General features: G+C 43.0%; 2 protein-coding genes across 2 annotated transcripts in view; both read left to right on the forward strand.

Moving 5' to 3' along the window:
* The window catches only part of LOC127043896 (dynein axonemal heavy chain 5-like), a 644537-nt gene that overhangs the window by 58681 nt on the left and 560859 nt on the right, over window positions 1-24997 (forward strand). The gene's annotated exons all lie outside the window — the stretch shown is intronic.
* AHRR (aryl hydrocarbon receptor repressor) overlaps window positions 1-24997 on the forward strand; it is a 116015-nt gene that overhangs the window by 19057 nt on the left and 71961 nt on the right. The window contains exon 2 of the mRNA XM_050938182.1: window positions 1396-1577. Within this exon, the coding sequence (XP_050794139.1) occupies window positions 1396-1577 (182 nt within the window). The remainder of the gene's footprint in view (window positions 1-1395; window positions 1578-24997) is intronic.

Here is a 24997-nt window from a genome sequence, read left to right on the forward strand (position 1 = left end):
ATGTTTGTAGCAAAGGGGGTTGTGCATGTTTATAGCCCTTATATGCAGGGTATGTGTGTGTACTTGGAGTCTGTATCCCAAATAAGGAAAGCATTAAAGGATAGGAAATCTTTAGTTTTTGTTAGGAAAATGAATGTGAGTGTATCAGGAAATGTCAAGAATGGTATCAGAATCCTAACTGAGAATTTAATTACTTTTTGTGTGTGTAACTTTAGCGCCCTCGTGGCCAAGATGGAGTCTGCTCTGCAGGCAGCTCTGGCCAAGAGAAGGTGTGCGCAGGAATGCAGCAGGAAAAATCCCTTCCACCCAAGGGGCACCTGTTCCAACCCCCTGAGAGTGAACACACACACACACAGGAAAAGTACAATGGATATAAGAAAGGGAAATATTTATTTACAGAGGGATGAGAGGAGAAAAACAACAAGGGGAAATATAGGGGGAGCAGTAGAACAGGGCTGCATTCAAACCAAAACCTCACGGGCCCAGTGGTAGCACAGTCTGACAGGGCAGACACCGAGCAATGTGTCTGCACACAGAGTTCAGGAATCCTGAGCAAAGTTCCAGTCCAGTGGTGAGTCTTGTGCGCTCCTGGTTGTCTTCGGCACCAGTGAACTCTCCCCAGCAAACCCCTCTGGTGCCCTCTTCTGCCGCTCTCTGCAAAGCCACAGAGAGCGACCACCTCCCCACTTAACTAGCTACAACCTCCCTCCTTGTTCCCAGTGCAGAGTCACAAGCCCCAGTACTCACAGTCCCACGCAGCTCTGGGCAGCCGTGATACTGGGTCCAGCTCCGGCCTGTCCTTCTCGGGCGATTCCTCCCTGGCACAGTGCTCCTCCTGGCTCCTGTCCTGGGCTGTCCCCGATCGGGCCTGTTCTCCTCAGGCCTCAGGCAGGTTCTCCCTACTTCCTCTTCCAGGGCCTCCTGGCTGCCTCTCTCCCTCCCTGGAGCTCCAGACCTGCCCCCTGGAGTTTCCCTCCTTTTTTCTTACTCTTCCCCTTCCCCCTGGGAAAAAGATTTAAAGGGGCCATGCTCTCTAAACCCCAAAGGGGTTATATGTTTCAATTCTATGTTTTATGCTGTAGGAGTATATATTGCAATCCCTTTGTCTGCTGAGATCATTAGAGAAGGAAGTCTTACGTTCTTCTCTGTTGCATCATTCCCCACTGATGACTGAATAATTTTGTTAAACTAAAAACCTTTCTCCTCTATTACAGTAAACATGCTTTGTATAATGAGGAAGGAAAACGAAGAATGGTTAGATTTTTAAATAACTGTATGGATTCATTTACCTAAAGATAATCTACATGTTTCTATGATTAACTAATAGCAAACAGTGTATCAATTTCCCTGTATGCAGATATAATGAATGATTAACAATACTTTTTCCCACCACAGAAGGCCTGCCATTGGGAATGAAAAGTCTAATCCTTCTAAGAGACATAGGGACCGTCTGAATGCTGAATTAGATCATCTGGCCAGCCTCCTGCCTTTCCCACCTGACATAATATCTAAATTGGACAAACTTTCTGTCTTGCGCCTTAGTGTCAGCTATCTCCGAGTCAAAAGCTTCTTTCAGGGTAAGTCTCTTAAATATATCAAACACTTCAGTGAGGTTAAAGGGATACTGTTAACTTAAACATATTTTTCCACTTGTTTGCTTTGTGCATAGGACACCACTTTGAGTATAATCAGTTTCCTCTGTTACAGGTTTTTCAAACAACGATGGGATAAAAGTATTTTAGAAAATAGGAAAATGCAATTGTAAAACCATAAAAAAATGGCAAGGAGACTCAGGGGCACAAGCAATATCTGAAACTACTTTCACCTCATTTCTGAAATTGACTAGATTTCAAGGTGATAATATCCTTTTAAATATGTTGTACAAGTTGAGCAACAGCTGTACGGTGACATTATCTGCATTTACAGTATGCCTAACAGGAAATAGACCTGGATGAGGGGCCAAAGGGATCATTTTCTTTCAGGAGAAGTGAAATCTGAAATCTCAAGTGTTGACTAAAGCCATAATGGGCTGCACTTTGTTTTTGTAGTTGTCTGGCACACTGTATAATCAAAACCAAATTGGTACGTGTGGATGTCCATAATAAGAATTCTTCCAAATTTGCAGACAGTTCTAGTTTCTTCTGTTAATGAAGTGTTTTGATATTTTACCATCAGAAAATATTACATACAGAAGTTGAACTATAATAATGTTGGCCTGCCAAGAAACATTACTTTTAAAACCCAAGGAAATAAAGCATGTGCCTCTGTTGCCTCCTATTCATCAAATACTCTTCTACTGCTTATAGTAAGTCAATAATGCAGAAACTAAAAAGTGAACATCAGTGACTACTGGAATAATCATTTTAACTGATTCTTTGTGTTCCCCACTACATGCCAATAGACAGTTGCTTCTCTTTCATCCTCATTTCTTTCTATTCCTAGCTATTTTTAATTTTATATTCTGGCAGAGCTCTCTCTGGGAATCTAAGGTGCCTGAGAAATACCAAGTTAATTCTTCTATTGAAATCATGGCTGATTGTGTCAGGCAGCTTATGGTCATGAAAGATATAATGGCCTAGGTCATCACTCCTAGAGTTTGCACATGAATCCACCCACTCCAACCATGACATGTGAAAGACAAATCTTTGGCATCTTCTCTTAGCAGAGTCTCCTCTGTGGGATCATGGGAACATGGTGGAGACTGGGTGGGCCAGGAAAAGGAGCAGATGGACTAGGTGTAGAGATAAGTGGATGCACAACTTTTCCCCTCCCTCCCTCCCTGCAGAGAAACCTCAGAAGATATTATGGCACCAGGTCATCTTACGTTTTCCACAGAGCCTCCTCCACAGGTGTTCCAGGACAGGAAGGTAGAGGTTCCAGAGCCAATCTAGCCGTATGGGACCTCTGCATGGCTCTTCCAGGTTTGAGGGCAAGGCAAACCCCACACCTTCAGTGGTATGATGCGGAGAGATCTCCAGGAGGGAATCCCTGTGCAGATTTGCTCTCCCACAACCCCTTCTGGCAGGTTTTCAGCACAAGGAGATCATCTGGGCCATTATTTTGTTCCTGGTGGTTGGAAAACCAGGAGAGATCATTTAGATAAAAGCAGTTTTGGAAATCAGGAAGGGAAATAGCACTCCTTAACAGGGTTTTAATTGCTTTGTATCTGCTTGTTGCCAGATCTGCAAAGTCAGGATTTCCCAGACCTGGGAGTTAATATCAATAGCACCACTATTATTCACCAGAGATCTCCTTTGGGACTCTATATTAAACCTTAAGTATTCTATGCATAAGCAGATGTTGACAAAGCTCTTTTTGGAAGCTTTTGCTTGTATAAAGGGAAATTTATTAAATTCAATAGAGAGACTACTTTTTTCAGGTCCTGTCTTCAACTGCAAATGCTTATTACCTAAGAAGACTTAGGCACATACCGAGTGAAGAGGAGAGAAGCAGTCTTTCAGGCAACCGGGTCCCTAACCAATTAGGACTTCATAGATTAGCACTAACACCTTGAATTCCATCTTCAAACATGTAGGAATCCAGTGCAGAACCCAAGGCTCTGGTCTAATGTGTTCCATGCATGAAACTCTGCTTAATAATTGGGCTGTAACATGCTACAGAAGATCAGTTTCTGGGTGGTCTCAACTTGGTATCCCATGCAGAATACATTACAGCAGACTAGTCATGAGGTGACAAAGGTTCAGATAGCTGTGGTGAGGTCCGCATTGGAGAGACAGTCACACCCATCTCACCTTGCACAGCTGAAGAAAAGTGCCCTTGGCCATGGTGACAATCGGGTATCTGGGATCTAATAAAATTTGTAGGCTGCGCGCATCTGTTATAAATGGTGGCTGAACTCCCTCCATGTGGGGCACTGATAAAATCTGTGCCAGTTCCACCAGATGCTTACCTCAACCCACCAATACTATCATGGTATTATCTAAATTAAGTTGCAGGTCCTCTTTCGTGCCCCAAGTTCAATATAGACACTATGCTATTTGTTCTTTTTTTTTCTGGTTGGATTAGACATGATAGACCTGGGTGTCACCTGCAAATTGCACACATTGCAGTCCGTGGGGCAGAGGAAAAATTGCCCACAAATATTCTCTAGGTCCTTTCAGAAAGATCAGAATGGACCCATTCTAGCAGTATCACTGACCCCTTTTAGGGATTGCAGGTGGGTTAACAAAACCTCATGATTAACTGTACCAAAGGCTGGTGACAGATCTAAAAGAATCATGAATGTTACTTTATCTTTGCCCACTGCTAGAACAGCTAATCCTAACGGAGCAGGGACTGCCTTTTTATTACATATTTGTACTGCACCTGGCACAATCAGGACCGGCGCTAGGGGTTTGAGCGCCCTAGGCGGACGGCAATTTCGACGCCCTGCACGCTGGTCCCGCGGCTCTGGTGGAGCTGCCGCAGTGGTGCCTGCGGAGGGTCTGGTGCTCCGCGGCTCCGGTGGAGCTGCCATAGTCATGCCCGCGGGCGATTGACCAGAGCCGCACGAGGAGCCGACCGTCCGCAGGCACGACTGTGGCAGCTCCACCGGAGCCGCAGACCAGCAGACCCTCCGCAGGCACCACTGCGGCAGCTCCACCAGAGCTGCCTGCCGCCCCCTCCGGCAAAATGTCGCCCACCAATTATTCTGGCGCCCTAGGCAATTGCCTAGGCTGCCTAAATGGTAGCACCGGCCCTGGGCACAATAGGCTATAATCCTGATGAGGGCCTCAAGGCAAAATCACAATACAAACAGCAAAAATAATAATAATTTTCTATTCCATACCTTAGCATATGACCTGATTGGCTGGGGTAAAGGAAATTTGAGGACTAAAACTTTCCCAAAAAATGAGACTATACTTAGCCAGACTGGCAGTTTGAAGAGCTGTTTGGTTTTTCTACTCAGTGGACTCAATAGCTGAGAACTGCTAACACCGTGTCCTCCTTCCCCCATGTGGAAAATACTGACTGTCTTCACTAACACTGGATCCAGTACTTCTCTTGGTGACCTTCAGCAGCCAGGAAGGACAAGGATCCATCTCACAAGTTGGAGCTTGAAGCTGCTACAGCATCTGCATAATGTCAGTGGACAACACTGATGGAAAATCAAGCAGAACAGTCTCATTAATTGTCCCATTGAGACACTGCTCTGTTTCATGGCAGTAAACAGCTCAGTCCACATAGGAGTGGTTTTCTCTGCAAAATAATGCAACCTTTCTGCCAGGTGGAGCCGGCAGCAATCAGGGCAAGGTTCAAGATCTAGGGGTTCCTTTTCAACAATACAACACAGAACTGACTTGAGCCCCCACCCAGTAACTGGGAAAATTACATACCATCCTTGGGCACCTCTGAGAGGCAAAACTTCCCCTCTCGCAAGCATAGAGTCTGTGTGTAGAAAAGAAGCTTTTAATGAAGGGAAAGAAGTCACCCGACATCAATTGGGAAAATGCCACAAGCAGGATTCATAAACATAAAACTGTGAACAGGACACCCGTCCCAGAGTGCGTGAAGCAGAGTCTTCTGCCTCATGTTCTTGAGTTCTACAACCAGAATTTCCTTACTGTGCCTCCCTCTGCTTCCTCACCATGTCCCACTCACAGTGGTTGTCCTTGATCAGTGAGGACCCAAGTGTCAGAAGTGTATCTGTGGGAGTTCACCTCCCACCTGGGGAAGAAGACACCTGGCTTGCTCCACCATCTGAGCACTTGTTTTGACTGGTCACTCTTCCAGCCACTGTTCCTCACTGCCTCTCACCAGTTGACTGTTTGCCACTTTCGCCAGTCGCTCACACTGGCTACCTGTCAATCACCTGCTGCCACCTGCCTCTCTTCTGTCATCTCTTCAGGTCAGTCTCTCCGTGATTTTATCTCTCAGCAGGCTGAGCGGAAACACTGCTACACCACAAGTGATTTCAGCTCTCAGCGAGTACTTAACATAACAAAAATGTTCCTAATGAACCCTATTTAGCTCTATCTTTGAACAGTGAGGAGGAACACACTAAACCAGGCCAGGGACCCTTAGGGAGACTCCACACTTCCTGGCTAGGACACCTGTCCACACCCCTCTTATTTTCACAGGGGTCTGGCATTTGGGTCCCTGGCTTAACAAGGTCCTTTCATCTGAGGGTGACCCCCTTATTTGGGACAGGGTAAGTACAATTCTGCTGCCCTTCATTCATACAGTAAAGACAACAACATTGATAACAGCATTTCACTACCCCTGTATTCAGTACTAAAATGATTTGTAACCCAACACCAGCCAAATTTGATCACTTTAAGGAACACTGCTCTATCTGTTGGATATCTAAGCAGAGTAGGTATGTTCATGTAAATACAGTTTGCTCCTGAAGTCTCTCCCCCTCCTAGCTAGCTGTCAAGGGAGAGTTCATTCAGACCTTGCTTTCAGTAACATAGAAACCTCTTTGCCTCTTGCAGAGTCATAGTATCTCTATGTTGCAGTTGGTCAAATTTGGCACAAAAGTGAGGCCACTTGTTATCACCATTCTCATCAGAGCTAGAAGGGGACCTCAGGAGATCATTTAGCCCAACCCCCTGCTCAAAGCAGGACCAATCCCCAGACAGATTTTTGCCCCACATCCCTAAATGGCCCCCTTAAGGATTGAGCTCACAACTCTGGGTTTAGCAGGCAAATGCTCAAACCATGGGGCTATCCCTTACCCCAATGGTGAGTGCTATAGGCAGAGCTGATGGAGAGAGTATCTAGAGGCCACTCTGTAGCCAGTGAAGGACAAATGATTACTATACAATCCTGTCAACCTATAGATAGAGGTGTCAGTTGGATGAACATTTGCCCTCAAGGCTGCCTGGTATGTCCATTGGTTTAATCATTCTCAGAGGAATGACTGTCAAAACAGGCCCTTTGCTCCATAATGCTAGGAATCCTCCATCCTGAAAGTGAAGAAGACAGTGGTCAGTCCATGACAGCCCTATTTCTTCTACCTCCTCTCTCAGCTCAAACACCAGACCCCAGTAATGCATGAAGTGAAAGCACAGAAACACGTGTGGCTGTAGGAGGGAAGTGAGTGAGAGCTAGAGCAAGCAGCAGCTCTCATTGGGGCTGTCCACAGGATGAAAGGTTTTCTCAAATCTGCATCACTCCATTCAGAACAGTGGGGCATTGGGTGACCCTTCCAGCCTCTGTTTCCACAATCAGCCCTCACCCTACTCCAGCTTGCGGGCCACCTGTCAATTCTAATCACTTGGCTCTGTCCCACTCCACATGTCAGCACAGAGCTCCCTGGAGCCACTGCATTCATTCAGGAAATGGTGGAAGGACTGGAAAAGAAGAAATACACTCTGTAATTGAAACATTAAAGAGACAATTATAAAAACAAACTCCAGAACTTTCTAGATTTAAAAAAATTAACCATTCTTTAAATGTGAACTGCAAAGAGAAAAAATGCAGGTACTTTTTTCTGCCCATTTTCATCCCTTATATGTGATGAAGACCTAATACTTTTTTCCTAAAAGAAAAGGATGTGTGTGTGTGTGTGTTTTTAATAAATAAGAAATGTCAGGCTCTGGAGGGGCTGTGCCAAACTTCAGCGACATGGAATCTGACACGTTCCAGATTGAAACCAGAGGTGTAGCTGCTGCTGCTATTCCAAAGAACAATAGCCTCCTCCCTTTTTTATATGGAGATATACATCTATCTCATAGAGCTGAAAGGTCATTGAGTCCAGCCCCCTGCCTTCACTAACAGGACCAAGTACTGATTTTTGCCCCAGCTCCCTAAGTAGCCCCCTCAAAGATTGAACTCACAACCCTAGGTTTAGCAGGCCAATGCGCAAACCACTGTGTTAGCCCTCCCTGCCTCCTTCTTCAGTTATTTGGCAGCTGGTCACCCATCACCCCTTCCACTTTCCAGAGTGCCTCTTTCTCTTTCTGAACCCGCACTGGAGAACTTCTGTCCCCTTTATACTTGCCTACCTGCTTTACCTTCCTACCACTTGAACCCCAACGGACTTTTCTGCTGTCTCAGCCACCCTTCTGCCTGAAACCATAAGGGGGAACTGTGAATACCACCTGTGTGTGGCATCTCTTTCTCCCCAGGATGGTGGGTGGCTAAAGGCAAAGGTGGTCTCCATTATGTGCCTCCACAACATTCCTTGTCTCAAGGGACTCTCACATTCAAGGGACATCCAAAGTTACCTGCATTCCACATACATTTGGTGTCCCCTCACTTTTATTATTAAAACTCATTTACACCAGAAATAAAGTATAATGAAATTGTGGTAACAGAAATAGTTCTTTATCCAAAAGGAAGAAATTGCCATCACTTTAAACTTCCTGCATGGATAGTGTTTGTGCCCCTCGTATGAGGTCTTTGACACACTTTGTGACCTATATTTGAGTCTGGCAAATAAAAAGAGATGCTCAATTACCTGTTTGGGAGGAGGCAGAGAAACTCAGAAGACTGAAATGGAGGAAAGAGTGACCAGTTGCAGTACGGTTGATGAAGGCCTGAGATACTGATCTTTGGGTGAGAATAGTAGCTGCAGCTCAGGTCTAGCATTGTATTAGGTTCCAGTTCTTCCTAGTTTGTTGATTTCTGTGGAAATAAGTCAGAATGTGATTTTTTTAAGTAAAAAATTTAATTACAAAACCCCACCTCCCATCCCCAAATAAACAAAACAATAGCAAAAATTCACAACATTTAGGCCCTCAGTTGACATAATAAAGGAACCCAAAAGGGCAGAAACATAGTACTTGTTCTATTTTGTAGTTCTTTAAAGTAAAGGCTGATGCTAAACTGGGAGGTATTTCAAACACCACTGAGGACACAGGTAATGAAAATGGACTGAGACACAATGCAGAAGGACACAGTGATGCTAGAAATATAGCCTAATAAAAATGAACCTGGAAAATCAACCTAGAAGTGCAAGCTAATTCATGTGGGAAAACTTAATCCAAAACAATAATGTTCAGTTGGGGGGAAGAACCTGGAAAGTAGGAATGAACAAAAAAGTCAAATGCAGTTTTTGGCCTGGATACAGAGAGTGATCATATCACAGAACAGGGAGGTGATAGTCCCTCTCTCTGTAAAATCAGTGTGACTACATCTGGAATACGGCATTCAGTTATGGACACCTCCATATTGGAAATACGTTAGTACATCTGGAGGGAATTGGAGTAAATGCACATAAATGACTATAGGACAAGTGGGAGGAAGAAAGAGTATAGTAATTAAATTTGTATAGCTTGGATACAACAATCATGTGCTTGTATTTAAAGAAAGGATGTATTGTAAAGATGAGGAGGCATTGTTTAGGACACTTCAGTGCGGCACAATTGAGAAGATATGGGATGAAGGTGAACAAAATAAAATTTAGGCTGAATATCAGCTGAATATCCCATTGTGAGTTCTGTTAGACTGAGCAATATTCTTACAATTGCAATAGGGTAGACCTGCAATGTTAAAACTGGACTGGAAAAAGCACTGTAATGTACTATATGCACATACCCTGTCTTCTGGAACTGAGCTGCCTTTTAGTTTAAAAAAACTTATTTGTACATTTAAATTTATATACCATAGCCAGAGTCCCCCAAAATATACTTTTTGTCAATGATATCATAATTTATATATGGCACTGAAGGCTCAAACTGTAACAATTTGCTAGCCTCTTCATGACATACCTTCAACAGCCACAGAAGCTGGTACTCAGACAAGTTTAGTCACCACTAGGTGTCCTTTCAGTAACTGCGCCTAATATAACACAAGGCCGTGTTCTGTTTATAAAGTTCAGTAGCCAATTAGAGTACATGGAGCAAGTTCACCATATTGCTTTCAAGAAAGAAAATAATTTCACAGATAATTAGAAATTAAGAGATTAAAAATACTCATCTAGCCTTCACCAATGACTACTCTAAGTTAGTTACCTGCAGCATATGAAGGTAAGTAACTTGTAGAAACTAACACTTCCATTTTATGTTAAATTATACAAGCAAAAGCTGTGGTTGCTATTCCAAACTGTAGATATCACTGTCATAACAGATTTTCCTGGAATTCAATTTAACTTTTTCTTTGTTGAACTTGCCACACCAATCCTGTTTATATTTCCTTGGACTACAAAATAATTCCTCTGTATCCATGGTGTTTACACTCTTCAAATATCTGTAAACAGTTGTCAACTTTCCTATTAATAGTTTTCCCCCCAAGCTATACATAGTTAGTAATTTTACTAATTCCTCAGAAACATTTCTGTGTGGTTTGCAGCCATATCACTGCAATTTCACCAGATCTCTCCTACAAACCAACATGAGGTTGTCTCAGTGCTAAATTGCAAGACACCAGGTTCTGCAGGAAGTTGTTCTGGTGATTCAGCACCTTACCCCTCACTTCTGGATCAGTATCGAACCAGTACTTCAGTTTGGTGTTAGATGGCTCTGTGCTTCTGCTGTTGGTGTCAACTTTCAGATGATATTTACAGCCCTGGCTCTGATGACTTGTGAGCACTGAAATACTTTTCATATGAGTTGCAACACCAATTCTTGGCCATATTCCAACTTGGTTAATTGTATTTTGCCTTTCCAAACTTCTCTATCACTTCATTTAGATCAGGTATTCATGACAACCTGTACCAAAAGCATATTGTAGTGTTGTTGTTGCCAGTATAATGATATTGTATTCCACTTCAGAACTGACTACATTTTGTTGGTAGGTTAAATGATTCCATTTATGTATAGTTTGTAATTCTGTAAAGTAATCATACTACTCTGTATATAATAACTGCCCCCAGAGCCCTCACGCCCCCTCAAACAAATAATCCTCACTCTAAACAACTACAAACTTTGGGAAAGCTTGGACAATAACCCAATTCAAACTTTGCAAACAATTTTAATGCATTTATTCCCATAGCTAATTCACCATCCTCTATGTTCTGTATGTATTCACATGCTGGTGTACCAAAATTTTTAGCCTTCCAGGTAAATTCAGGACTAAATCTGGTGCGTGGATAAATGTGATTGGTCAAAGTAATATGGCAAGGATGGCTTTTAAATATGTAACCATTCATTGTTATGTAGATCATTTTAATATTCAGAATATTAGATAGGGAGGCAACAGAGTACTAGTTGAAATGCAGTACATCTGCAAAAAGGATCGAAGTATTAAAAGATATCCCTGTTCCTTCAATATTGTAAAAGAAAAATGATTCATATTAAAACCTTTACGTTTCTCAGCTAAAGCTTCATATTTAGCAACACTCATTACCAATTAGTTAGAGTTTCTGTGTACAGGAATATCGATGCCAAAGAACTGAAAGTGATAGAACACACTCATTTCCCCAACAATTGCTAGAGCAGGTTCTGGTGGTTAGAGCAGAGAAGTGAGAATCAGTTGTGGGTTCTATTCTTGAATCAACCACTGGTTCATTGTGTCACTTGATCTCTCTTCTGTAAAATGGGAATCATGGTACCTTCCTCAGAAGTATTGGCAGGCTAAAATTAATGTAGAAGGCCTCACCCCCCCCCTTCTACCGCACCCCCCTTACCGCAATCCTCCTAAGGCAGTAGTGTTTGTAGATGGCCTTAAGAGACCGCAATCCTCTACCCAGCCCTGAGCTCACCTACCACACTCTGAACCCCTCAGCCTCACCCCTACCATGTTAATTTTGTTATGTGCACCAATATGGAGGTAATGTGTCACACAACAACATTCATTCCGCGCATGTGTGGGAAAAATTAGAGGGAACACTGCCCCCCACAGCACTCCCCTGCCAGCTGGGAGCACTTTCTAACTCTACACTGGCAGCACGTACCTCTGCGCTGCTGCACGGTCCCCCCTTGGCCATGGCGCCCTTAAGCGGTCGCTCGGATGGCTCACCCATAAAGCTGACCCTGTGCTTACTGGAGCCCCTTATTGGAGTGGGGGTGATCTTGGGCAAGCTTATTAGCAGGCATGTAGGTTCTTTTATTATTTTAATATGTTTTCTCTGGAATGCTTTCACCTCAAGACTAAATGAGGTTGCTTAGATAGAGGTGTGTGGTACCTTATAGCTTTGAGCAGTTACACTGTTTAGAGCCTTGGTGAGAAAACAACATGCAGACACTGATGATTTAGAGCAGAGGTGGGCAAACTATGGCTCGCGAGCTGAATCCAGCCCCTCAGGGCTTTAGATCTGGCCCCCGGCGCTGCCAGCACCACGTCCGTGCAGCCCCTGGGCGGGCGGGCACAGGGCTCCGTGCATTGTCCCCAGGCACCACTCCCTGCAGCTCCCACTGGCCAAGAATGGGGAACTGCGGCCAATGGGAGCTTCAGGGGAGGTACCTGGAGGTCAAGCAAGGGCGCATCCCAACTCCCTGCCCTGAGCCACCTTGTGCACCTTGCACCCCTCCTGCACCCCAACTCCCTGCCCTGAGCCCTCTGCTGCACCGCACACCCTTCCTGCACCCTAAACCCCTGCCCTGAGCCTCCTCCTGCAGTCCACACCCCTCCTGCACCCCTGTCCTGAGCCCCCTCATACACCTCTCACCCCTCCTGTACCCCAACCCCCTTCCCTGAGCACCCTTATACACCCTGTACCCCTCCTCTGCCCCAATCCCTTGCCCTAGTGCCTTCCTGCACACTGCGCCCCCTCCGATACTCCGCACTCCCTCATGCACCCCAACCCCCTGCCCCTGGCCCTGCATACAATTTCCCCATCCAGATGTGGCCCTTGGCCCAAAAAGTTTGCCCATCCCTGATTTAGGGTGTCTGACTTGCTGGAGAACTCAGAGTCTAGGCAGGGAACTGTGCAGCCTGGAAAAACCCCTGGTCAGGAAGGAGAAAGACATGGGTCTTCTCTCAACATAGAGGCTTGCTGAGGAGCTGGGAGCCTACAAGTGAGTACTCTTGGAGGACAATGAGGGAGAAACATAGGTGCAGTTGTCCTAAACTGTGACAGTTACTAACCATAGCAGACCATTCTTTCCCCTAACGAAGTGGGCATTAGTTTCTACAGGGTGCATTTAAAGTCCTTTTAGACACATCTTCTCACTTCTGAAACTTCTCATATTCAGTCCCTTTGATTCAGCTTCTTTCATGTTGACAGAATTAGCACACTGCGTGACTTCCACTGTTCTTTCTGATTTGCCACTACTGTTATGTTAGGGGGTAACACCTTGTCTGTAGTTTCTTGTTTTTTGGGTCTAATCCAATTCCCATTGACTTTAATGGAAGTTGGATTGGGCCCTCTCCCAATTTTTCCCCATTTGGAAGTATTCCCAGTTCCTCAGTTACTTAGAGTTTGTTCCCACTTTCATCTTCTCATCATATTTCTATGCCTCATGGATCTTCCAGAGAAAAGATATGAGTTGTCTCTACTTATTTTATTTGGGTGCAAGTTCTTTAGATTAGGCTCTCCTAGAGGGATTCCTTTGGTTCTCAGGCTTTCCTAGGAGGTCTAAGCACAAGATTCTTGTTTTTCCATCGATTTTTATCATTGGTAAATTTTCATCTAAAGCCTTCCCTAGGAGTACCAGATTCTTTGCCTTCTGTGTAAAAATGCTGCTGTTGATATGGGAGCTCATATGGCACAGATCAGTAAGATCTGCTATCTGGAGTTATACACTCAGACAAAATAAGACTTTTTTTTCCTAGTTAGTATTGTTTTTTGTATTCATTGTAATTCATTTGAATTTTATAAATAGTAATTGCGGATTTTAGCTGAAACCTGCACTTTTAATTTCAGCTCCAGCATGTATGTTTAGGTTGGAAGCCTGCATTGCTGGGGTTAAAGCTGTTAGTCTGAAAAAAAAGAACCTGGCGAGTAGATTTGAATATTTGTTTAAAATAAATGTTTCTTTTAGCTAACTGAGTACACGTGTAAATTCACTCAATAAAGAGAAACCTGTGACTTTAAAAACAAAATAAAAACCCAACCCAAAACTTTAGAGTACATATTGTATTAGTCCACAGTAATAGTTTATTATGTTGACTATTAAAGTATGCCAATGAATTTACAAATATATATATATTAAATAATGACCGCAACTCAAGAAGAATATTTATAGATTGGAGAGGGTTCAGAGAAGAGCTGTGAGAATGATTAAAGGATTGGAAAACATGCCTTATAGCAGTGGTTTTCAAACTTTTAAGGCAGCATATTCCTTTCCAAATAATGTAGTCTACCACATACCCCCATCTGAGATAGGGTCATAATATACATATGGTTAGATTGCCACGTCTTTCTAAATAAAATGCACAATCTTCTATTACAGGATTTTCCTCATGTACCCCTGACGAGAGCTTGTGTACCCCTAATGGTACTCATACCCCAGTTTGAAAATCACTGCCTTGTAGTGATAGACTGAAGGAGATCAGTCTGTTTATTGTAACAAAGAGAAGTTTAAGTGGTGACTTGATGGCAGTCTACAATACCTGTATAGAGAACAAATATTTGATAAGGGGCTCTTCAGTCTTGCATAATCCCAATGGCTGGAAGTTGAAGCTAGACAAATTCAGACTGGAAATAAGGCATACATTTTTAACAGTGGGGATAATTAATTAACTATTGGAGCAAATTACTAAGGGTTGTGGTGGATTCTCCATCACTGAATTTTTTAAATCAGGGTTAGATATTTTTTTATATACTGTAGTTCAAACAGGAATTATTTCAGGGAAGTCTTATGGCCTGTGTTATGCCGATCAGACTAGATAATCACAGTGGGCCCTTCTGGCCTTAGAAGCTATAAATCTAATACTTATCCATAGTATCCTGAGAAGACAACAACTAGCACCAAAGACACGAAAAATACAACTGCTGTACTTGGAGTAGCTGACAACCAAGGCAAAACCAATGGCAGTATATTACCACAATATTCAGAGTAGCAAAGTATCGAGAACTTGTCAGCCAAAAAGGCACCATTCACAGATGCAAATTCTTTCTTTTCTAGATATATAGTTTTATTCATTTTCATAACACCACAACAAAACAAAAGAGGAAACTGTTCTACTGAGTAAATGATGCATAAGTAAACCTTTGACAGAAACTCTTCAGTCCGTAAGTCATTATCTAATCAACGACTATAAGATGACGTCAGTGGAATTTATCAGAAGTGTCAAGAAGGCTGGCTCTGCACACTGATTCTTGAAAGCCTGGTGGATTTGTTCCTGAAGACGTGGCTGCATACCCCTTTCCCCTCACACGTTCCTTTCCAAAGAGTGGATTACTCTGACTTTGTTTTCCTCGTTGCATATAGAGGAACAGTTTTATTGCACCCTAGCTGCTTATATCAAAGTTCCACTTTTTTCCTCCCCACAGCTCTGTGGGGAAATGGTTTGGTTCAACTGGCAGGTTCTGCTACACCACCACACCCTCATGGCTGATGGGACAGAATGGGGGATTCTCTCTTCCCCTTCTCTAGACTCCTGGGAGTGGGTTGGAAGCTCTGCCTGTGCCCTAGCTGTTGCAAGAAAGTTGGAGGCTCTACTTCCTCCTCTTGTCTGCTGGAAGGTGGAGATTTCCTTCCTCCAGCAGTAAGTATGCTCTGACAGGAAACAGGGCTGGGTAGTCGTCACAACTCTAGTTGAGTACCTCTTCTTGGCAGTGATGTGATCCAGTTGCTGAATCTCTGGGTGTGTTAAGCTTCAAGAGTCTGAATGGAGTCTAGGCACTCACCCAGTCTTGCTGTCCCTAAGCACTCTTGGGATGCAGATCCTTTGTCTAGCACCCCCTCCAAGAGCTTTGACCATGCAGCCCATGGCACAGACCATAGAAATAGTGCTGGCCCCTCAGGCTCCCTCTGTAGCTTAAACACATCCTCTTCTGGAATCCAGCTGTGTGGTGTTCTGGGTCCACAGTTCTCTTCTTCAAGGGGCACATGATCGGTGTAATGCATGGAATGCACTGACGCTTTGCACAGGATTCTAAAACCATTACTCTTTATTTAATCATATAAGAAACACATAGATTTATACAAAAATAATGAACCCTACTCACATTTCCCTGCCGCTGTTTCCTCATCACTCCAGAGCACCCAAAGTCATCTAGGGCTGCAGTGCATGGCTTGTGTTCTGAAACATGGAGCCTTCTCTCCTGAGCTGACCTTCTCTGACCTTGCTGGTCTGTCCCCTTCCTCTTTCCTGCCCAAAACTTCCTGTATGGCTCTCTCAGTCTTTCGCCTGGGAGTCCTTTTTAAACTCCTGGTTTGTCACTTCTGTCTTTCTGTCTGATTTGGGAATTTTCCACTCTCTCCCCTTCCTTCCTCCCTGCAGATAAATTGGGGGAAGTATCTTCTCCCAGCTCCAGCCAACCAATTGTCATTCAGGTGTTTCCACCTGAACAGGCAGACTTTAAGTTCTAATGATCCTCCATTGTCCCCAGTCTGGCAGGGAAGTGACACAGCTTTGCCAGCAATGGTGGATTCACATAAAGAGGCTTCCTCTGATACAACAATTTCATAATAATTACTTTACAGTATCAACCAGAATTTATAAGTTGTACAGACAGGTTCCCAAATCATCATGTTAGCCTCCACCTCTCTGCGTTTTGTAGTAGAGTAACTTGTCTGAGCAGGACTTACCTTTCCTGGGCTCAGACTCATTCAAAGGAACTTAAAGAGGACTCGTGATCTGCACAAATTCCCCTCATCTGCGAATAGCAATGGACTCTTTTAGAGCCAGGCTCCATGGGAGTGGCAAATTCTGAAACTGTCTCCAAATTACCACGGCTATTTCTATACTCATGGAATAGGGGCAGAGAAGGGGCCTTAATTATAAATAAATGTCAGTTTTATATGGTACTACTAAGTTTGCTTTTGGACTTCAGTAAAGTGTATTTAATTATTCTGAGCCTTTTAGCAGGCTGAGTACGCTTTTACTGTAGCTCCTTTTTCAGTTTGTGACCTACATAGCAGTTTTAAAAATGCTTTCAAGTTAATTGTATAGTAAGCTGCAACAACGATAAAGGAGATGAACATTATGGGAGTCACAGTAAGGTATACTTGCAGAAGAAGTAGCTGATATTTGGGGGCGGGGGAAGGGGTGTTATCAGTACTTAAAAACTGATGCCATCAGTACTTAAAAACTAAGGTGGTTTGGGCACTTGAGAATGCCTTCCACTCCAGACTTCATGCTCTATTTGTGTTTGATGTCTTATATTGTATTAGCACTCTGCAGCATTATGCAGGAGACTGTTACTTTGTTCCTACATATTCTCTTACCAAAAGTTATCAAACACACAACAAAAACATAATTTTGCCTGCAGTCATGGGTCTATAGACTGTTATGAGGTCAAGCCTCATAAGCTAAATGATGTTAGGCCTGGTCAGTACTTGGTAGACTGCTGAGGAGAGGACTCTGTGGAACATATGTAGCCTTTGTGCACCATACTGCAATTGCTATTCCATCTCTTGAAGAGCTAGTTGCATTTGTCCTGCCACCTTGTCATTGTTAGGTGACTTGGTGGTGAGTGGCTCAATAGGTCTTAGTGTTGTGACAGTGCTTGCACTGGCTGTTTATAAGTCCATAGAGCAGAAAATGGTAAGTGGGCGGGGGAAGGTGTCTTTGGCTACTAGGGAGTTCTCCCAGGGTTGGTTTAGCCCTGTTGCTATAAATGGCAGGAGTACTCTCAGGTCTATATGACATGGTGGTAGAAACAAAGATGGATTGTCTACACAAATGTTCCCACCATGGAGTTGTATCAGTGCTAGACCAGTGCTGGGAGAAGTCACTAAAATACTCAATTTGAGATGTAGCCAGTAGGCCTGATTTTTCCATTGCTCTTCCCCTTGTGTAACCATTTATATTTCCAATTTGGTAACAATTGACATGCACTTTGCGCTCAATCTGCACTGGTGTAAAGCACTGTCAAGGGGCAGGGCAAGAGAGAATCTGACCCATTGAGTCCAGTGTCAGTGGTGAAGGAGAGTCACCCTCTCCCTTGTGCTCTCAGATGAGTTCCTGCTGGGGCAATGTGCATTTTCACCTCCTCCATTGCAGCCAATGGCTTCAGTCACAGTCTGGCTGTGAGGCCACTTGTTAGCAGTCTATAGATCAAATTCTGTTCTCATTTACACTGGTGGTAAACCTGGAGTAACTCCATTAACTTGCTGATTTAACTCTCATTTTCCTGTCTAAAGAAGATGGTGGATGTCAGTGTGTGATGAAGAGCTAAATAGCTAGCTGGTGATATCCCAGCTCAGATGGATTTGAAAATCAGTGGGGTGATTTTGGGCCATCCAAAAAAATTTGTTTAATTGCAAAAGTTCATGAAGGCCACTAACAATAACGTTACCCTAACAACTGCTGTGATGGAAAGGAGGCAGGATTAGGAAAGCATTGCCTGAGGCATGCACTCTGATTTGCTTTACACCTGTTTTCAGTTTAATGAGCAATCATCTTATTGGAAGGGAAGGTGTTTCTTCACTCTCAAGATGTGTATTAAGGAAATGCAGTATCTCCTATCCAACAGAAACTATAGTGCGAATTTAGATAAGCAGAATATAATTACACAAGGTTGTGAAGAATCATAGTGTTGTCGCTGATGCTCAGGATTGGGAGATAGGTTATCTGGATCCTGTTCTGGCTCTGCTGCTGAGACATTTTGTGATCTTGGTCAAGGCATTTATCCCTCCCTCCTCTCTCCATTCTACAGTTTCCCCACCCGAAAATATTACTTTAAGAGGAATTTTGAGGGGACAAACATGGTAACATTTGAAGTGTTTTAAGATCCCACTGTATAAGTGCGAAGTATAAAATATTGCTTGCTGTAGAGGTCAGATCACTGCTTCAGAATGTACTGTTTGCATTTGTAGTGGTAGAAACATTTTTTGAAGGGGAAATGCAGTTGTCAAGACCATGATTTTTAGTGTCTAGCAAAATTATAAATTTAAGCTCCCACGTTCATATTTTAAGATGTTGTGCAGATTTCCTATGAGGCTGAGGACTGAGGAGTCAGATATGGAATGATCAATTTCTGAAAAGTGTTTCTCCACCAGTTATATGGTGTTTTTGTCATGTATCATTTTTCAGTGTGAGTTCATGCAAGTGTGCAGTGATTGTCTGGTTTCACCAACATCGTTTTAATTGTGGCATTTAGTTCACAGGATAAGATACACCACATGGTGTGACAGGCATGTGTAGTATCTATGGATCTTGAAAGGGGTGTTGCGAGGAGGGGGGGTATCGATCACTGTAGCAGTGACATATGTCTGCAAGTTTTGCATTTGCTATTATGGCAGGGTCCTGGTCTGTGGGGAACTTGCTTCGGATGATGAGCTTGGAGAGGTTGGGTGTGGGGGTTGTTTGAAAGCCAGAAGAGGGAGTTTGGTGAAGATTTATTTCAGGATGTGGTCTCCATCAAGAATAGGTTGTAATTGCTTAATGATACCCCATATGAGTTCCAGTCTGGAGTGGCAGGTGACTGGCAGTGGTGTGCAGTCAGAAGTTTGTGGGGAAGTTTCCTGGAAGGGTTTTTTTTTTCCCAAGAAGGTTCTTTTGAGGTATTTGTGTGGCCTCCCCATACACCAACATCCCTCACAACGACAGCATCACTACCTGTCTCAAATATCCACAAGACAATGGACAACCCTCAGATATCCACCCCAAACACATTGCCAGACTCATTCATTTCATCCTCACCCATACTCATTTGACATTCAACAACAAACACTCTGTCCAAGCAATGAGAACACCCATGGGTACTAGGATGACTGCCCAGTATGCTAACCTGGAGGAAAAAATTCTGGACAAATACACCATGAAATCAATTATCTACCTAAGCTACATTGATGATATTTTCATCCTCTGGACAGAGGACCTATACTCCTTCATTATACACCACAATTTCAACAACCACCATCTATCCACTGTATTCTCTCTAGAATACTCCCACACCAGCATCAATTTCCTGGACACTACAATCAACTTCAACAATGGAACCCTACAGACAACTATATATAAGAAACCCCTGGATCACCGCACGTGCCTGCATAGATCCAGTGACTAAACCTAACACACCAAGAAATCTGTTATCTACTGCCAGGCACTCAGATACCACACAGAATATGCTCTGAGGAGAAAGTCTAGGATATGCACCTTAACACTCTTAAAGCTGCCTTCACCAAACAAGGACACTCCACCCTGAGAGAACCTACTTTAATACAGAAAAAAATCCTGTGACAGCACCTGTGATTGACCTGTGCCAACTGACTCAGGCTCGTGGTGGGGCTCAGACTGTGGGACTGTTCAGTTGCGGGGTAGACATTCGGGCTTGGGCTGCATCTTGAGCTCTGGGACCCTCCCACCTCACACGGTCCTAGAGCCTGAGCCCCAGCCCAAGCCCAAATATTTACAGTGAAATTAAACATCTCCTTAATCCGAGCCGTATGAGCCCAAGTCATTTGGAAGGGGCTGCCGCTGGTTTTTAATTGCAAAGTAGACATACCCTCTGAATACCTTTCACAGCCCTGAAGAAGAGCTCTGGCTAGCTTGAAAGCTTGCCTCTTTCACCAACAGAAGATGGTCTTAAAAAAGAATTACCTCCCCCCACGTTGTGTCCCTAATATCCTAGGACCAACACAGCAACAACACTGTGAACAATTTGCAAAATTTACATTGTGTAGATATCTAATTTGTTCTATTCCTTGCTCATTTGGTTTAGTGTAGAGTATGTATTTCCAGTTTATGATGTTTGGCCTAGTTTCCTTTTCTGAAGTGTCTTAAAAAGAAAATTCCAGTTTACTAAAATTCCAGTTTTGCTTTGTGTCTAATATGGCAATAACAGATGAGTCAGTGCACTTAGAGTTTATCTCTATCAAGTTAAATAATTTCTCGGATTATGTTTAGTTGAGTTCCCTTTTATAGTACAATCTTGATATGATTACAATTTTTGGTGCATTCCTGTTTATCCACCAGCTGATATATTTTCTAAAATCTAGACATCTTAGTGGTACAAGTGAAAATGTAGTGTAAAACAGCATTACACGAAATTAGATCCTTATTAAAGTTCCTTTAAAATACTTAAAATCTCCTTCATAGGAAGGTGGTATTATCTTTTGTGAAAGTTCACTGATATACAATATTCTTGCCAAATATGGAATTATCTTTCTTCTACTTAAAAATTTAATCCCCAGCCTATTTATTTATTAGCCAAATTTATCATTTCCTTCGTGTCTCTGTCTACACATGTTCTAATTTTAGAATGTTCCCATTGCTGAAAAATGTCTCAGATAACTTCTACATTATATTTAAATTTTTGCTAGCTAATTTTGTCTTTTATAGGTAGTGGTTAATTCTTATTTAATATATATATTATCTTTATGACTAGAGGTCCCAACTGAAAATGGAGTTAATAGTGGTAAGTATTTCACAAATACATACAAAGGTGTAGTTCCTGCCCTGAAAATCTTACAGTCTAAGTCCCTGGTCCTGCATTAGGATGCATGAAGACCCTTGCCAGCCCATGGAGCTCTACTGAATAGAGAGCCACATGGATGGTAGGGGCCTGCATGCATGGAGCTCATTGCGCTGTTAAGGCATATGGAGGGAGGAGAATGCAATCAAATATATGTTATCTATATGTGCAAGTCATATAATTTATAAATAAAGTGCCAACTAACCTCATCTGGCCCTCAATCTACCATGATTAACTGGCTGATTTCTTATAGCAATTGTGGTAGGGAAGGATCTTGAGGGGAGGGATTTGAGGGAGCAGAGGGATTAGATCCAAGTGTAAGAGGCAGCATGGAAGTTTCTAGGTTTTTTTTTTCTAATCAGCTTACAAATTCATCGCTCTCTTATCAACTCTATGTTTGTAAGCCGTACATATCACCTTACATACATCTTAAATACTCAGAGTATTTCAACATCTGGTATAGAACACACTATCCTCAGTTGTGTTATTATATTTCACAATGTTGTTTTATAACTCTTATCACTGAAATTGGATATTTTTCTCCAAATATTTTATTCAAAGAATAATCCTAGATCAGTTAAGCTTCATATACTTTATAGGGGAGAATGGCCTGTTAAAATACACATACTGATATTGTTATGGAAACATTTCTTAAGTGAACAAATAGTCTATCTTAGATAATGAATCATGTACTGATGAATACAATAATTAAATGGAAAATATGCTAATGCAACATTATGGCTGAGATTTTAAATACAGAAAAGCAGGGATTGAATTACTTTGTTTGTTTGTTTGTTTAATGCGCATTAGTGCGTAAGGGAAAAAACTCTTCATGCCTCAGAACAAGGAATTATCCACATGAGAAAAACAGAGATGTTTTAAATTAAAAACACAAGTTTTACCTTCCCTGTTATTAAAGGTTCAGTCCTATAAGATGTTGGGTTCCCTGAACTCCCACAGAATTCAGTGGGAGCTGAGTGTGTTCAACACCCCGTAAGAGTGCTCTGCACTTTCCAAGGCCCTATTAATATGGGAGTGAGCCTTTTTTCTATGTATCCATTTTAGATTTGAATTTTTTCTTCATCACTCTCACTGCCCCAAGCTCTAGTGGGCCAAATTCACACTTGATGTAATTCACTTGAATTCAGAGATGTTATACCACTGTGATGGGACAAGGCCAGATGGCTTCAGTAAAGTACTGAGGAACAGGTGTGTTAGCCCCAGGCTAAACAAATCCCTAGTATCGTGGTAACCAAATGGCAGTTGCTCCAGGTTAATCAAGGCACCTGGGGCCAATTAAGATCTTTCTAGAAGGCAGTGGAGATAGCTACTTTGATTAGAACACCTGCAGCCAATCAAGGCAGGCTAATCAGGGCACCTGGGTTTAAAAAGGAGCTCCCTCCAGTCAGGCAGGGAGGAGCCAGAGGAGAAGGAGTGTGTGTGAGGAGCTGAGAGCAAGAGGCACAAGGAGCTGAGGCTGAGAGGGTGTGCTACTGGAGGACTGAGGAATTATCAGACAATCAAGCATTATCAGACAGCAGGAGGAAGGTCCTGTGGTGAGGATAAAGAAGGTGTTTGAAGGAGGCCATGGGGAAGTAGCCCAGGGAGTTGTAGCTGTCATGCAGCTGTTACAGGAAGCACTATAGACAGCTGCAATCAGAGGTGTAGCGAGTACCCTCCAACCGGAGGAGGCCCCGCAAGGAAGGGGGCCCCTAAAAGTGCCAAAAAAAATGTAAGGTATAACTAGGTAAGTGACATTTATTGACGCTATTGCACAATCCATGTCGGTTTTACTGACAAAACCGTGAAGTCATTATGATACATCATAATGCTTTTGGCTACATCAGTTGTCTGTTGGTCAGTTTTGAATTTTAATTAGACCCATTCAAAGAATGTGTATTTGCGTTCATAATGGCGGTTGGTGGATAAATGTTATTAATTTAGTTGTTTAGTTTTTTATTGTTTCTGCATTGTAAGGGGCGCTGGACATATGTTTGGAAGGGGCCACGTTCTTTGTTGCTACGGCCCTGGCTGCAATCCACAAGGCCCTGGGCTGGAACCCGGAGTAGAAGGCGGGCCCGGGTTCTCCCCAAACCTTGCAACTCCTGATCAGACACAGGAGGAGTTGACCCATACTGTGGGTTCCACCAGAGGGGAAGATCACTGAGGTGAGCAAATCTGCCAATAAGCACAGGACCCACCAAGTTAGAGGAGGAACTTTGTCACACCACAGATGAGCCTCTCCCATTGTCTATCTCTATTCCCACCCAGTAGCATTAAAAGTCCTTGCTGGTACCACAGTGATAGGCACTTCAGAAACAGTTAAACACATAAACAGCTGCCATATTAATTGGGGAGCATGCTCACCATTTTGTCACTGACATTAGTAGCTAATAAAGCAGAGATAATATCAGGCTGAGGATATGCTCACCAGTCATGCTTGATATGTCCCAGTAGTGAAAACCTCCTGTCACATTCTGCATTCTTTATAGGGATCGTCAGGGCAATTTATAATGCCGTTAAAATCAGCAGTGTGAGTCAGGCATTACCCTCGGGCACAAAGCTGAGCTCCTCAGAGTTCATTTTCTGGACAGAAGTTGGGCTTTGTCTATAGCAGTAAAGCTGCGATGACACTAAACTCCAAGAGGAGCAAAGAGTCCTGTGGCACCTTATAGACTAACAGACGTATTGGAACATAAGCTTTCATGGGTGAATACCCACTTTGTCGGATGCATGTAGTTTTTTCCGCTACATGCATCCGACGAAGTGGGTATTCAGCTACAAAAGCTCATGCTCCAATACATCTGTTAGTCTATAAGGTGCCATAGGACTCTTTGCTGCTTTTACAGATCCAGATTAACACGGCTACCCCTCTGATACTAAACTCCAAGAGGTCACTGTAGTTACATTGTTTCTTTAACTTCTTTTTCTGTACATATTAGGAGGGAGTTACAACACCCAGGCAATGACCAGAATGATATATTGTATATTCCATTTTCAGTAAACGATGTATTTTCTACAAAGTCACTGAACCTAACTTCCAGTTGTCTCTAGCCTTACTTCAGGAATGAACAGCAAACTGGCATTGCTTTGTCCATTTCTCCTCCTAGAGACAAGCCCCAGCGGCAAAGTACAAGTCTTACTGTGACAACCAGTAACTCTTTGCCAAATAATGTATACAACAGCTTTTAGCAACAATGTGTGCATGTCTGGGGGTGAAGGGGTGGGGTGGGGTTAAAGCCATATGTTCATCTTGATTGCAACTGCTGAAGAGGAGACTGGTAAATGTAAAATCCAAGGATGAAGAGGGCAGAGAGAAACTGAGTCCCCTTCCAACTGAGGCGGTGTGCCAGGAAAGACCTGCTCTAGAGAGAATTTGGGCAAAAAGCCCATTCTGGTAAAACAAAAGGTTTGGGTATGGAGGGAAATAAAGACAAGGAAGCAAAGCTTCAATTCCTTGTTCAGTTTTACTCAGCTTTGATGTCATTGGGAGTTTTATCCAAATAAGGTATTCAGAATTTGGTCCAATGTTTCTAGATATTGAAGTTAAAATGTCATTTAAATGAATATGGTGTAGGAGGAGTCAGTTCACACCTTCACTGCTGCTGTAGCTCATCTGAAGAAGGCTGCAGCCAGCCA

Source organism: Gopherus flavomarginatus, chromosome 2 (genome assembly GCF_025201925.1).
Source record: "Gopherus flavomarginatus isolate rGopFla2 chromosome 2, rGopFla2.mat.asm, whole genome shotgun sequence".
In the NCBI taxonomy this organism is placed as follows: Eukaryota; Metazoa; Chordata; order Testudines; family Testudinidae; genus Gopherus; species Gopherus flavomarginatus.